A 16,356-nucleotide genomic window follows, 5' to 3' on the forward strand; every position below is an offset into this window, starting at 1 on the left:
AGCACTAGCCCTTTCTAAAGACACATTATACCACACAGAAGACAAACGCCAAATCACATCAGCAACGGGTTTCCCACAAAAGTTCTCCAAATACCTCGCTAAGAAGAAAAAGAAAGAAATGCCCCTCTCTCATGGTTTTGATCACGAAAAAGATGCAACCTATGTAATTACTCCAAAAGTATAAAATAAAACATAAGTAATTCATATTGACACAATAGAATAACATAATAATTATTAACCATATAATAAAAATATTTAATATAGTAAAATAATCTTGGTACAAATAACATATCTTTTTTATCGCTAGGTAAACTTGGAAAGTCCTTTTGGGTATCTCTATCAGACACGAACATGAATCTGAAAAGTAGAAAAGGGATTTCCCTGAAAAAGAGTAATGTCTCTTCGTGTTAGAAGTTCTAGAAACATTTTCATAAAGAAAATGATGAATTTCAAGTATTATTTTAGCATAAAACTGCAGGCACTCATACATTTATAGTAAATCAAACCAAAAAACCATATCTTCAGTGAGAGCAAATCATAAAGAAAAGGAAATAAACTTGAAACCTTTTATAAAATGGAATCAAGTATCGTTGTAAGGGAAATTCCTAACACTATATCTGTGAAAGAGGAAACCACAAACCGTTTGGCAGAAGCTTCTATGAAAGCCTCAAGTTACTAGCAATTTGTCTCTTTGTGATTACCAAATTAATGCCGAGGAGGGCAGCTTGCACAGAAATCCTAAGTATATTTTCATCCAAGACAAGGTCAGTTAGAGGCCCGCCCACTTTACTCTTGAAGGGAATTTTAACAGAAAAATCATTTATAACTGTCTTAGATAGATTCAATACGGTGTTTTACAATTGTAATCAGACAGGGGCGGCTCTAGGGTTTCTTGCCCCCTAGGCTAATATTTTAACTTGCGCCCCCAGGCACACCAGCTAGGAGGTCTGGGGTGAGCAGTAGCCAGTAGCTCCATATTGGGTGACATTTCGGGATAGTTTAATTGTAAATCCAGCTACCAAATATTAATTTGAAATGCAATATGCGCGCACACACACACACACACACACACACACACATATATATATATATATATATATATATATATATATATATATATATATATATATATATATATATATATATATATATGTTAAATCTAGGTTAAAGTTTACAACAATTCCATCATTATTTTTTAATATGTAACCATTGCAAGGGCAATTTTGATGCCTATAAAGATATAATAGACAATTAGTGTATTCATAACATTATATTGAAAATGGCATTAAATAGAGCAAAACAATGATTTTTGCTTATAATCTATTTTTTAAAAATGTTGTTTTATAAGGGAAATGTGCATCTGATAGTGAAGTTATGATATAGTGTATAACAAATTAACAATCAATTATACAAATATGAAAATGAATGTTTTGAGTCATTGGTTCTTTAAAACTTCAATGAGGTATAAGAAAATGTAAGTGGTGAAGAAAATCTGACTCATTTTCCTTCCATTTGAGTGTATCCTTAGCTGAAAAGGGGGGAAAAAATAAAACATGCCCTCTACAACATATTTTTTCATTCATTAATAGAACAAATCTTAAGTAACTAAAATCCCCTAACTAAACTATTAAAAAAAAAAAACTAGAATTCAATGTACTGAAAGGAACTGAAAGCTATGTATGTAGAAAACGTATAATATTAATCTCAGTTATTGAAGAGAATGAGATATTCTCTTCATACCTACGAACTGAATTATTAACAAAAAGACTAGAAATCAAAGTAGTGAGAATAATCAATAATTCTGAAGTAAACATGAAGATAACTCAGAAACAATTGTTTGAATTTTATATTATAAGGAACTGTTTACAATTACAACTTTCAATTATAATGTAATTGTAACTTTATACTAAAATTTATCAATATCTGTCAATGGCAGAAATGAGAAATTCAATTTCAGTGAGCACTGAGTCTTTCTAGATTCTTAGCTACAACTACAGATAACTAAAAATGTGCTTTCCGTGCCTTTTTCTTGGCAAAATCAGCCACAAGATTCTTTAGATCAACTTTCTGTGCGATCTCGTTCTCAATAGAGATCATAGCTAGACCTACAAGTCTTTCTTCAGTCATTGTAGACCGCATATACGTCTTAATCAATTTTAATTTTGAGAAGCTCCTCTCACCGCTCGCCACAGTAACAGGCAAAGTTAGCAGAATGCGCAAGGCAACAAATGTGTTGGGTATACTGTGAACCAGCCCTTTTTCACAAATGAACTTTAAAACATCCAGGGGAGTGACAGTGTCAGGCTGAAGGCGGCGTGCAACTGCCTGAAGTTCATGACATAAGTCAGTGGCGTCTATGTCCTTGCTTTCTCCATCTTGTAGTGCTGTTTCCAGCTTGGTGCAATGTTCCATAAGTTGTGTGTTTGTTATCCCATTAAGTGATTTCACATCATACAGGAAACCAAAAACAGACTTCATTCGCTGCAGTTGCTGAAAACGTTCCAGTACAGAATTGATGGTAATATCGAGTACAGCAAAATAGAAGTTAAATTTAAAGTTCACTTTTGCTTTCTGCACTGGTGTGTCTTCTCCTTCATAGTCAAACTGCCTTTTCTTTTTCCTAAGACGAACGGAATCTGCAACAAAAACTGAGTCTATCTCCAAATCATTAGCCAATTCAGTAGCATCAACTAGTACCTTTTCAAACTCTGTATCACTTCTTCTCTCTTCTAGAAACATTCTAGTGCATTCCAGTTGTTTTAATGCTGACGAAATATTTTTTTCTTGCTTGTAGTTGCTTGCTGGCAATGTTTATTTTAAAAAGAATGTCATACCAAATGATCAATGAAACCAAAAATTTGAATGTTGCAATGCCATTTGCAAGAGCTTTAGCTTCTGCACGTGTGGAATTTCCAGATGATCCAAGGTGAGTAGAATCTGTTGCCATTTCAGTAAGAGCATCATATATGTCACCAATTTGGTAACGGATGGGTTTTAGTGCATCTATCCGACTCTCCCATCGTGTTTCACTCAGAGGTTTTACTGTTTAGCTTTGTACATGACGTTTCAGTACATCCCAACGATGAGTTGAGGCTGAGAAGAATACATAGAGCTTTCGTATCAGGCCGAAAAAATTAGTTGCTTCTAAGCAGCAACTTGCTGCATCATTCACCACAAGATTTAATGTGTGTGCTGAGCATGGCACGAACAGCACCCTGGGATTTCTTTGAAGGATTTTCTTCTGTGCACCATTGTGCTTGCCTTTCATATTGCTGCCATTATCATAACCTTGACTTCGCAAGTTGTCAATGCACAGATCCATTTTCTTGAACTCTTCTAGAATAGTTTCAGCCATGAATGCACCAGTGGTTTCTTGTAGTGGCACATAACCCAAGAAATGTTCTCTCACAGCTATCACAGCATTATCATCATCAACTTGAACAAACCTTATTATGACTGTCATTTGCTCCATATGACTCACATCAGGTGTGCTGTCAAAAATTATTGAAAAATATTTTGCAGCACGTGCATTTCTCAGAATTTCTTCCTTAATAGCATTTGCTAATATGTCTACCAATTCATTCTGAATGTTTTTTCCTAGATAATGTACATGTGTTTCTTCATTCCTTATCTTCCGCAGATGTTCACTCATAACTGGATCAAACAATGCCATTAGTTCTACAAACTTTAAAAAAATTTCCATTTCCTGCACTGTACAATTTTTCATTTGTTCCTCGAAAAGAGAGATTCTGCACACCAAGTACCCTTACGAAGGCAATAAGTCGTTCCAAGATTTGTTGCCAATAATTTTCACTCTTTCTCTTGCACACCGGGTTTCATCATCTACTGTTTTGTGTTTCTTCAAACGCTGCTCAAGCTCTTTCCACTTGCCCACATTGTCCAGATGATCAGGTAATTTTTCATGTGATGACAGTAATGATGACAAGTTTTTCCAGTCTCGTAATCCAATACTAGAAAGTGAAGAAATGCGTTTCATGCCAAACAGCTTGCAACAGAAACACATTACAGAATCAGTTGACACTGAATATTGTAGCCACTTTCGGTGCACAACTTCTCCATTGGGTAAATGTCTTTGATAATGGAAGCTCGAAAACTTTCTCTGGTTTTTATCTCTTGGAAACCTGAAATCCAATATCTGCATGGGTCCATGTTGCACTATTTGCTGCCTTAACTGATCATCATGTCTAGTCCATGTTGCTGGATCACTGTAGTCTATATCAGTCAGTGTAGGCCTACCAGAGTGCCTCATTGGTGTGTCACTTTCTTCATCCTTGGTCACTATGCCTTCATTTTCAGACTTATCTTTGTCTGCAGTTTCCTGAACGTGTACTTCAGTCTCTGATTTTTCTTGTGTACTGGTGCTGTTTCCAGCTTCTATCATCTTACTGTTAGCTGTCTCTGGTTCATCTTGTGTATCGGTGCGGTCATTAGGTTCTATCTGTGCTATCTCTGATGCTGTCTCTGCAATCTGGTGTGTAGACACGATGTATACATTATCTACCCCCACTGCTGTCTCTGTTTTTTCTCTCGCAGACCTAGTGATGCTGTCTTTACATTTCATCTCTACTTCCTTGTCTGTCTTTTTCTCTGATTTTGCATCACTTTTGGTTGCATCATGAGATTCATGACCCAGTTCATCAGTCTCCCGCAGCAGATACTTAAGAAATGATCCTTGTCGTTTGGCTTCTTCTTTTTCTCGTTCAGCTTTACGCTTGCGATACTGAGCTCCAGATGGGCGCTTAGACATGCTGAAATAAAAATGTTAATGCAAGCTAAATATTGAGTCACTTTGACTAAGCAATAACACGTATTATATATATATATATATATATATATATATATATATATATATATATATATATATATATATATATATATATATATATATATATATATATATATATACAAACATAACTACACAAGTACAAGCATATAGTCCATTTGCCACCTAGGTGGACCCATGAATGGTCTCTAGTATAAGGATTTTTGTGGATCCACCTTCCTTAGGGTTCCCTGGAGCAATCTGGTTGGGTTGTCACAATGACAAGTTTGGGGAAATTTTTTTATATGCAAATTAGCGACGCCGTCACGCCATTACTGAAAAATCGATTTTCATCAATATTTTCAAAAGTAACATGCTAGGATCATGAAAGTTAGACACAACTTTCATGATCCTAGCATGTATAGGCCTACTTTTGAAAATACTGATGAAAATCGAGTTTTCGGTAATGGCATCGCTAATTTGCATATAGAAATTTTTCCCCAAAGTTGTCATTGCGACAACCCAACTAGATTGCTTCAGGGAACCCTAAGGAAGGGGCACAGTGTAAAATCCGGACGTCGGATGCCGTCCGGGAGAATAGAAAAACGCTTGTATCACCGGGAAAGACGTGAAAATACACCTATTTTTAGTGACTGGTAATGTTCACTGATACTTTCTGTTATTTTCTGAATAAATGTTCGAAAAAATATTGGTTTACTTTCATGTTATTGAGAATATCACTTAGTACTTAGTGTAATGTTGACGTCCGATTGAGATTATTCTCAATAAAATGAAAATAAATCAATATTTTTCGAACATTTATTCAGGAAATAACAGAAAGTATCAGTGAAAATTACGTGTCAAAAAAGGGGTGTATTATGGCGCATTTACCGCTGATACAAGGGGTTTTCTATTCTCCCGGACGGCATCCGACGTCCGGATTTTACACTGTGCCTCTCCACAAAAATCCTTATACTAGAGACCATTCATGGGTCCACCATTGAAATCATAGGGGGGCCAAATCGACTAATAGGCCTACACATATTTTTGTGCATGCATAGTGCACACTGCATATGCACTATATGTGTTTGTATGTATATATACATATATATGTATGTATACTGTATATTTATCCACGTATATATATATATATATATATATATATATATATATATATATATATATATATATATATATATATATATATATATATATATATATATATATATATCACTAAGCACTGGTAAATTAAGTTCGGTGATTTTCTAATTTTATTTTATTTGTTTATATATTTTTTTTATCTTTTTTTTATTTTTTACTTTATTTATTATTATTTTTTGTGTGAAGAAAAGCAAATCGCCATTAATCATATGCCCCCATGGACGCTTAGGCCGTCAGATCATTACAGATCTAATCCCGTTATCTCCGTTTCACAATACACATTCACTTTTATATAAGTTCTATGAAGCGAAAACTGAAGTAGATCAGCAGACACCACAATATACGTTCAGATTTCAGGGCCCCGCAAACCTGCCACTTTAACACTTTTTGCCTGCAGATTCCACAGAAAATCCAATTCACCTACGTTTCCGGTTGCTCGAGCATCTATGGGAGACTTTATAGATAACGTTACTTAGTTTTGCGATGGTAAGATTTACTGTCCACTAATAATAATAATAATAATAATAATAATAATAATAATAATAATAATAATAATAATAATAATAACTCTCTCGAATTGCCCTTCTTATAAATCAAATTGCAACCCCCCCCCCCCCTCCATAGGGCCCCCACCCCCTGGTTGGGAACCAGTAGCCTACCACTGATCTACAAGTTGAAAATTTTTAGCAATAACTAATAAGGCCTACTATAGTTATGGTATTAGATCAATGATTCATCATAGGCCTAAAGCCTATCTATAACAACATAGATCTATTATCTAGATCTAGGCTCACAGTCACTATCCATAGCCATAGGGACCATTATGATCATAGGCCAACATCTACATAGCCCTTAGAATTTATCATAAATCATAATACCTTAGGCAGCTAGGCCTACATCAAGTTACATGCACTAATATTAGCAAGTAAAATTATGTCGATGTTGTGATCTATCGGCTTCCCTCCGACATCTATACCGTGTAAGTTAAATCAATGACCAAAAATTAGGCCTAGGCCTACCTGGTAACTGGTAAGTGATGAATCACGAATTTGGTGGAATCATATACAGGATCTACGATTCTACGGTCTACCCGGGAATGCTGAAGACTTGAATTAATTATTAGTAGCCTCACTCTCGAGTCTCAACTTGTAGACATGTAGGGGAATGTGCAATATGTCTGTGCTTTAAGATTTCCCCTCACGGTCTGACTCGCCAAGGAAAAGAAGTGAAGTGCCTTTGTAGCTTTCAGAGGAAACACTAACTTTACTTTTAGTAAGACGGAGTAGACGGTAACTTGTATAATATACGTTGCTCGATGTGGGTTGCAGCATAGAAAAATAAATAAATAAAATAAAAAAATCTGGAAAAAATGTTTGCGCGAGAGAGAGAGAGAGAGAGAGAGAGAGAGAGAGAGAGAGAGAGAGAGAGAGAGAGAGAGAGAGAGAGAGAGAGAGGGGGGGGGGCGAGATTCGGCGTGGCCCGTACGCGTATATGTAATCTCGATAATATCGTAAGACTTCGTCATTTTTTTTTATGGTAAGCATATCATAATTCATTCTAAAAATAATATTAAGATTATTAAAAGTAAATAATTCTCTTTTTAAAGAATTGGTGCAGAAATATTTGTCAACTGACTCGAACATTTAACTACATTACTTTGCTTTCCGTCTATTCAGTATTACTCAGTTCAAGTAAACTAAATGTTCCGTTGCTTTATTGTATTTGTATGTAGTATATAACTGCGTCATTCTTTAGAAAAATATTTAATTTCAGTTGAACAGTATATGGAACTATAAAAAAAAGTCATTGTAGCTTTCTGTATATTTTTCTTTATTGAAATATATATATAGGCCTATGTATATATATATATATATATATATATATATATATATATATATATATATATATATATATATATATATATATATATAAATTTATGTATACTTGTTCTGTATATATATATATATATATATATATATATATATATATATATATATATATATATATATATATTTATATATATATATAATTGCTTTGCATATATATTTATTTGTTTATTTATTTATTTATTTATTTATTTATTTCCCAGTTCTTGCGCCCTCCTCATTCTTACACCCTAGGCGACTGCCTAGTTTCGCCTTAAGGACGAGCCGGAAAGCGGCTGCCAATAATGCATTGAAAAGTGCAGTTGACACAGAAATCATGGGATTAGAAAATGAAGGTTCTTGGGAGAAGGTTACATATTCAGATTGGGCTACTCCATAAGTACCTATTGTGAAGGAAAATGGTCAGGTTAGGTTATGCGGAGATTACAAAGTAACGTTGATTTCACAGCTGCAAGTAGCTCAACACCCATTACCAAATCCAAAAGACATGTTTGCAACTATGTCAGGGTGCAGTGTTTTTTCTAAGTTAGATTCAAGACAAGCATTTCAACACCTTCCCATGGATGAAAGTTCACAAGAATTATGTACAGTAAATACATCCTTAGGTTTGTTTAGGCTAAAGAGTTTACCTTATGGAGTTGCAAGTAGTCCAGCTAGATGGCAACAAACTATGGATATGATTTTTTCAGGAATGCAAGGAGTATTCATTTTTATAGATGATATTTTAATTGCTGGTAAAGACGCAAGAGAACATAGAGAAAGATTGCGAACAGTTCTAAAGAAGTTAAAGGAACATAATATTAGAGTAAATAAGAGCAAAACGGATTTTGAAGCGAAGCGAAAAATCTATTTTTGGGTGAGATGGCCATGTCGTCCTGATGGAAGGTTCCTATAGGTAGCTTTCTAAGGGATATTTGGCTACAGTGATATTCCCAGAGAATTTACCTTTAGGTCTCCAGAATTCTAACTCCTGGCGCAAATATCCTTAAATTTTTCTTAAGGATATCGCATAATATCAGGGGACGTATATCTTGATACGACACATGGCAATCTTCACCCCTAATAGCGTTTTCGCTTCGAGGGGGAAAAGTGGCGAAATTGAAGGAGAGCCATCATCAAGGTTATCCTTCCTCCCTTACTATTACATGGCTCCAATATGGCACTCATTCCTTGTAGCATTAGGCATGGTGCTACAGATATAGTAGTTTCGGGAGGGATCTTGCCTAAGCCTTTTCTTATAGAAAAGGAGGACTGGTCCATCAGGACGACATGGCCATCTCACCCAAAAATAGATTTTTCGCTTCGCTTCAAAATCCGTTTTTTGGGCTCAAGCCATGTCGTCCTGATGGAAGTTTACCAGAGAATTACTTGAAAGTACTTTATCTGTGGATTTGCATAGGTGCCTTAACTTTGGGACATTTTTTTCTATGGTCATCCGGACCATTGGGAAATATGACGTTACCGTTATACTTCACTACCACTAATCATGAAACAATGTTAGGGCTTCCTGCCCCCTGCAGGGAAGTGTCATATTAGACAGTAGAAAAGGATCTCAAGGTTTACATATATTGTAGGAACAAACATAAGTATCAACTAGATATACAAAGGTCTCAAGGTTTGTATATGTTGTCGGAACAAATATAAGTATCAACTATATCCATTGTTTGTATTCATACAATAATATGAGGTTTACTTAGGTATATAAGTAAGAGAACTCTGGCTACATTTATTGTGCTATTTGCAGGGGGACATAAAACGCTATTACACTCTCTTAATCATTTATTTAGGCTAAATGAGTAAGTGGGATAACAAGTATATCATGTTAAAGAGAATTATACATACAACATAAACAGATTAAGTTTTCTACCTGAAAGGGAAGAAATGATTAATGCCACTATGAGATTTGAAAATTTTGATAAAATTTTTCAATATAATTTTCTGTAAATGTTGGATACTATCAACACTGTGTACAATGTACACACGGCACAAGTGTTATCTGTATAATTCTACACCTAAAATTCTTGAACAGTCTTAGTGTCACCCACATAAAAGATATTGCACTGGAAGGTATCAACACCTTTACACTCTAATTGATAGTCCCAATCAATTCACTGTTCATTGCAGTACTAGACGACAGGCTTTAATACACTACCTGCCGCTACCACGTAATGCGTAAGTTTGTGCACTTGTTTCACATAATGTTTGTAAAACACTTTTGATGACTTCCATCCAGTATATGAGCGAAGACGCTCGAAGTCCATATACTGAAAAAAGTTCGTGAGGAAGCAATTTTTCTTGGATCATGACCTGCGGGTGTACTGTCAGGATCCGCTCTGCAAATGAAGTAGGTGAGCTTCGCCCTCCGTTGTTTTAGGGATAAGTTTGATCCTAAGGTTTCTCCTTTGAAGAGCTGTCCTCCCCTGAAGTCTGAAGTTCTTCGAAGATAGACCTTTAGACATTCTACTGAACACAGAGAGACATCTTCCTTCAGAGGGCAGATTCTCCAGGGGGTAGCTTGTTCTTGGCGAGAAAGGGAGGCTCAGGAAAGAGATTCAGTTCTCCCACTTCTGTGAACTGAATGGGGCCCTCGTCTCTTGATAGGGCTACTATTTCACTAACTTTAGCCCCTGAGGCTATAGCGAACAGGAAAATAACTTTTTGGGTTAGATCCTTAAGAGAACAATCTTCATTGTTCATGGTTGAAGCATAGTGTAGGACCTTGTCTAAGGACCATGAAATGGGCTTCGGAGGAGCTGCAGGTCTAAGTCTAGCGCATGCCTTCGGGATCTTGTTAAAGATTCGTTCATCAGGTCCACTTGGAAGGCGTATAGAAGAGGTCTAGTCAGGGCTGACTTACACGTAGTTATCGTGTTGGCAGCCAGGCCTTGCTCACGGAGGTGGATGAAGAAGGACAGACAGAAGTCTATTGAAATTTCTTTCGGTCTTTTTGCTTTAATGAAAGCAACCCACTTTTTTCAAGACGATTCATATTGTCTTCTGGTTGACTTGGACAAGTAATCTTCTAAGAAGTCTATACTGCCTTTTAAGATCCCAAATCTTTTCTTAACTGCTAAAGCGAGAAAATCATGAGATGAAGGTTTTGGGTTCTCTGTGATAAAGCGAAGACAGACGACTTCTGAACCCGTTGAGATAGTGCTGGGTTCAATGGAGGGATCAGCCTCAGCTCCAGTTCCATAACCAGAGGGAACCAGTTGCTCTTGGACCACTTGTGGCCACTAGAGCTGCCATTCCCTTGAAGGATCTCAGCTTGTTGAGGACCTTCAGAAGGGGATTAGCTGCAGGGAACAGGTAAATCCGGGTCCATTCATTCCAATCGAGGGACATGGCATCCGTCGCCTCTGCCAGAGGGTCCTCAAATGGGGCTACATATCGAGGTAGTTTCTTGTTGTCGCTCATCACGAAGAGGTCGATCTGCAGTTCCGGGACTTGTTCCAAGATGAAGGAGAATGAGTGTGCGTCTAGGGACCATTCTGACTCTATCGACTTTAGCCTGGATAGAGCGTCCGCTGTCACATTGCGGAACCCTTGTAGGTGAACTGCTGATAAGTGACATCTCTTTTTTTTCGCTAGACGAAAGATGGCTAGGTTGATGTGGGGCGATCTCGAGCCTTATCGGTTCAGACATCTCACTATCACTTCACTGTCCAAGATCAGCCTGATGTGGACTGATCTGCGAGGGGAGAATTTTTCAACGTCAAGAGGACTGCCATGGCCTCCAAAATATTGATGTAAAAGGTCTTAAACAGAGAAGACCAAGTCCCTTGGACTTTCCTTTGATGGGAGTGACCTCCCCATCCTTCCGTTGAGGCATCTATGTGGATGGTCACCGATGGTGGAGGTGGTTGCAAAGGGACGGTCCTCGTTAGGCTCTTGGCCTTCGACCACGGCTTGAGAAGTGATTGTAGCAAGGTCGGTATCGGTCTTTGTAGATCTCTTAGAGCGTTTGAAGCGTATCTTTTCCAGACTCCTGACGCGTCTTTCACCTGTGCTTTAGCACTGGGTCTGTTATTGCTGCAAATTGGAGAGAGCCCAGTACTCTTTCCTGTTGGTGTCTTGAGATCCTGTCGGATTCCAGTAGTCTCTTGACAGACCCTGCGATCTCCCTCCTCTTCCCTGAGGGAATCGAGAGGCAGTGTGACCTCAGGCTCCAGTGGATTCCCAGCTATTGAAACTCTTGAGCTGGAGAGAGTCGAGACTTCTTGAAGTTGATCTTGAATCCCAGATGTTCCAGGAACTGGATCACTTTCTTGGAAGCTTGCAAACAAGCCATCTCGGGTGCTGCCCACACCAGCCAGTCATCCAGGTATGCTGCTACCTGAACACCTTCTAGGCGTAGTTGTTGAACGACTACGTCTGCAAGTTTCGTGAAGATCCTTGGGGCTATGTTTAGTCCGATGGGTATGGCTCTGAAGATATACTTTTTGTTCTGTAACTTGAATCCTAGGTAGGAGGAGAGGGGGCGGCTGACTTGGAGGTGCCAGTAAGCATCTGCCAGGTCTATCAAGACTGTGTACATCTTGGGTAACAGGGTCCTTATGTGTTGAAGGGTTAACATCCAGAACTTGTTGTTCTCTATGAACTTGTTGAGTGGCGACAAGTCCACAATGACTCTGAGTTTGTCTGAGTCCTTCTTGGGAATACAAAACAGCCTTCTCTAGAATTTGATGGACTTTGCTTTCCTACAACCTGTTTTCTCAAGAGTTTTAAGGTATATTCTTCTAATGAGGGGGTGGAGTGTTGGAAGAATTGAGGAAATAATGGTGGAGACTTGTTCCATATCCATCCTAGTCCATTCTTGACTAGGCTGTAGGCCGAGGGATCAAAGGTCCAACGATCCTGAAAGTGTTGGAGCCTCCCTTCTACCTGAAGCGTCTCAGTGCTTCGGTTGTTCGGAGGGTTTACCTCCTTGACCACGTCCTCCCCTACCTCGTGGGGGATGTCTAGAGGAACCCCGTCTAGATCCTTTACCTTTCAGACGAAAGGTAGTGGCTTGCCTCTCAAACCCAGGGTTGAATGCTGGTGACTGGGCAACCAGCTGTTGAGGCACCACTTAGAAAGTGGTCTGTGGTTGAGCAACCACTTGGGGCACCTCGGTCATGGTGACTGTAGGATGTTGCTGGGCAGGCCGAGAGGAAAGTCTAGGCTTCGTATTCCTTTTAGGTTGGGGACCCGCATCCGGGGAAGACTTCCTCTTTGACGAGATGCCCCACTTCTGGAGAAGGTTCCTATTCTCCGTGGCAGCTTTCTCTACTACTTCTTTGACCGCTTCATTCAGGAAGAGGTCTTTACCGCAGATGTTGCTGCTGCAGTGAACACGAACTCTCTACAGGCTATCCTAGCCTTCATGAAAGTATAAAGGTCCTTCATTAGGGTGGCCATATGCATTTTGGCCAGAATCATGAGCATGTCTGGGGTGCTTTTTTGGCCTGCACACATCTCTATGCAGTTCTGTAGGGATAAGGATGCAGCAAGTCTCTCCTTCGTCTCTTGTTCCCTGCGCAAGAGAAAGTCAGATAGTTTAGGGAGATTTTCGTTGAACTGCATCCAGCTTCCCTACTGAGAAGGTTAGGTGGACTTCCTTCCATTCCTTCTCTTCCATGGGCAGGGCTAACGAAGGAGGCCTACACTCCTCTAGTGCAGGGTATGGTTTGCCTGCCTCCACTGCCTTGGCAACAGCTTTAAAAATCTTTGACGTAAAGGGGAAGGCTATTGAAGCAGGAGCACGAAAGGTAGGGTGTTTCTTGTTCAAGGCGGACACTTTCGAATTTGAATAGCCTGCCTTCTTCAGGCTGCTCAACAAGAGAGCCTGTGCCTTATCATGGTCGAAAATCCTGACCTCCTTCGGTTCCATCTCCTCTTTTGCCGCTGGCTCATGCTTCAGTCGAATAAAGCAATCAAGATAAGCATTGAAGCTTGACCAGAACTAGTTGTCATCTAAGGGGACGGCTCCCATCTTCTCAGAGATGTAGAGTTTGCCGTTGGTAATCGGCATATACTCCGTGTGTCTCCAGGGATTCGTCTCGGAGCAGGAAGGGAGGTCTTGGACTCTAAGTCACTTGGATGACCCTCGGGAGGCAGTGATCAGTGCTTCACGGAGCTCTCTTTCAAGCTTCGCTTCCCTTTCTTTGCCTTGCTTGCGAATGTTCTCCATCAGTGCCGTGATATGAGCCAAAGCTGCCTGGCTCATGTTGTCCAATGGAGGGGTCGGGCAGAAGACGTAGAAGGTGTTGGCTCCAGTGCCGGCACAGGCAGAAGGGATTCCGACTCAGCTTCATCTTCTTCGGGAGGCAGAGTAGACTCCTCCTTGGGATCCTCCCTAAAGAGATCCCTCTCAGTGTCCGAAGACACTTCAGACATCCTTTCCTCCTGGTGGATGTCCATGCCTTGCAACGCCTCACTGACATCCGTCTCGATGGCAATCTGGACGCAGGGAGGTTCAGGTCGTGTTGAGGGCACGACAGCTTCACTACCTGCTTTAGGGAGCAGCAAGTTATGCATCCTGTCATTAGGTAGGTATGGTCCCGGAGAATTCTTCTGGAACCCCCGTACCCACTTGCGCCGCTTTTCTCGTGCTGCATCCCTCGACTCCGTTGACTTGAGGTCGTCGAAACCTTCGGCCACCATGGCCAAACAGACTTTGCAGTTCTGGGGGTCCCAGTACCGCAGGGTTTCGGTGGTCATGATGCAGGTGGCATGAGACCTGCACATCTTCTGACCACAGAAGTTCCTACTCCTGTGGTTACAGAAGATCACCTCACACTTCATTTTGGGTTCCTCCTGTAAAGAAAGGAAAAATAAATGAGTATGCGGTTGTTTATCACATTTGATAAACAGATTATGTAAAATATTAATATTTGAACCATTATAGCTTAGAATAGTAAGCCAGAAAGGAAGTAGGAAAGACACATACTTGTGTCTCCTATCCAGCTAATTGCTGTGAGCTCCCCCAATATTAATGTTAGAATTTTCCTAATAAGGAAATTCAAAAGAAAGGGGTTCTAACCTCTGGGGATAGAATAAGTGTATACTAACACTAACCTTTCTCTAAAGGTTTTAATATTGTGGGGTAAGTTATAAGACTAATTACTATAAGTGTATTGAAGGAATACTTCCTTTCAATATAGAATTGGTCTCAACAATGGACTGTGAAAGGATACACAGGGTATGTTGGAAAATTAAACTACTGTATACTTTATACTATAGTTTTCTGTCTGCAGTATATACTATACTGCAAATATACTGGCTACTGTATAATCATATACTGCAGTTCAGCCGGCATGTTGCTGGCTAGGCTAGTACCTGGCAGCACAGGTCCAACCGGCATGTTGCCGGGTGGGTTAGTACCTGGCAGCACCGGTATGCCGGCTGGGTTAGTACCTGGTGGCACTAGCTGACAGAAAGAGAGAAAGCATGGGATGAAGGGCTGCCTCATCAATGTATGTACAGTAAATAAGGGTATAGGTATATAACCTACTGCCTTCTTCCAGAATGAGGGCTCAAATGGAAGGGAAGAATGAATCATTCAAGCTTCCACCCAGCCACAAACTCTGTTGCCGGCAATGCCGGATTCAGGGATGTGGAAGGCAGTCCAAGGGAGGACTGAAGAACACTCAAAGACAAAGGGGTGTCCCACCGGCAGCCGCAGAGCCGTCACAACCTTTCCCGGAGCCTTGCATCCGTAGGGGAAAGTTGGAGCGGCTATCAAACCGCCTATGTAGGATCCCGGCCGCCACTACAATCTACCCGGCAAGCGGGTAGAATGCAGGATGACGGCCAAAGAATTTTGATAGCTAGGCTATCGTTAAAGGACAGAGAGGGGCAGGGAAAGGGTCTTGTATGTAGTGTTAGGAGATGGCTGCAGGATTGCCGCCATTTCCAAACAAGGGTGAAACTTCGTTTCAATATCGGTGCCATCCTAGGCGGCAGAAGAATATCTATTCTTCAGCCTAGGGTCTGCCGAAAATGTTAGGAGATGGCGGCAGGATTGCCTCCATTTCCAAACAGGAGTGAAACTTCATTTCAATATTGGTGCCATCCTAGTCAGCAGAAGAGTCTATATTCTTCAGCCTAGGGTCTGCCGAAACAAGACTTGTCTTCTAGACCGCAGGGGAGAAGATGGCGGCAGTTCACTACCACTTCAAGTGCAGCTTATGGAGGTTAAACCTCCTACGCCGGCAACAATAAGCCGGCAGGGGGATGAATACTCACCCTGCAGCTCAGCCGCTGGCATAAAGACTGAATACTCTGAGGATCTGTCGAAAACCCAAGCCGGGATACTCGCCGGCAAGGGTGGAAGACAGGAAACCACTAGCCTAGTCAAGCCGGAGTGTACTACTCTATGGCGGGACCAAGAAAGGGTTGTCGCCTTGGGCGACACTCAGAGGGAAGGAGGGATTACCCTTAAATCTCCACAGGACACGAGTATCGAGTTATATAATTAATTCTAGGAGATATACTATCTCCTGTTGAATTGATAAAACGAAACACGAGGGTAAACGGGGATAA

The 16,356-nt window shown here is 40.1% G+C and overlaps 3 protein-coding genes across 3 annotated transcripts; all 3 read right to left on the bottom strand.

Annotated features, from left to right (window-relative positions):
• Positions 1-1,360: 1,360 nt before the first annotated feature.
• Positions 1,361-7,179, bottom strand: LOC137643598 (zinc finger MYM-type protein 5-like). Its single transcript, XM_068376320.1, has 2 exons — positions 6,964-7,179; positions 1,361-4,769 (listed from the first exon to the last, which is right to left on the bottom strand). The coding sequence occupies exon 2, from the start codon at positions 4,766-4,768 to the stop codon at positions 3,767-3,769; it is 1,002 nt and encodes a 333-aa protein (XP_068232421.1). The 5' UTR covers position 4,769; positions 6,964-7,179; the 3' UTR covers positions 1,361-3,766.
• Positions 2,002-2,739, bottom strand: LOC137644400 (zinc finger MYM-type protein 1-like). The gene has a single exon (XM_068377380.1). The coding sequence runs from the start codon at positions 2,737-2,739 to the stop codon at positions 2,002-2,004; it is 738 nt and encodes a 245-aa protein (XP_068233481.1).
• LOC137644401 (zinc finger MYM-type protein 1-like) lies at positions 3,047-3,673 on the bottom strand. Its single transcript, XM_068377381.1, has one exon. It carries the CDS (start codon positions 3,671-3,673, stop codon positions 3,047-3,049), a length of 627 nt encoding a protein of 208 aa, XP_068233482.1.
• Positions 7,180-16,356: the final 9,177 nt, after the last annotated feature.

Source organism: Palaemon carinicauda, chromosome 7 (genome assembly GCF_036898095.1).
Source record: "Palaemon carinicauda isolate YSFRI2023 chromosome 7, ASM3689809v2, whole genome shotgun sequence".
Lineage (NCBI taxonomy): Eukaryota > Metazoa > Arthropoda > Malacostraca > Decapoda > Palaemonidae > Palaemon > Palaemon carinicauda.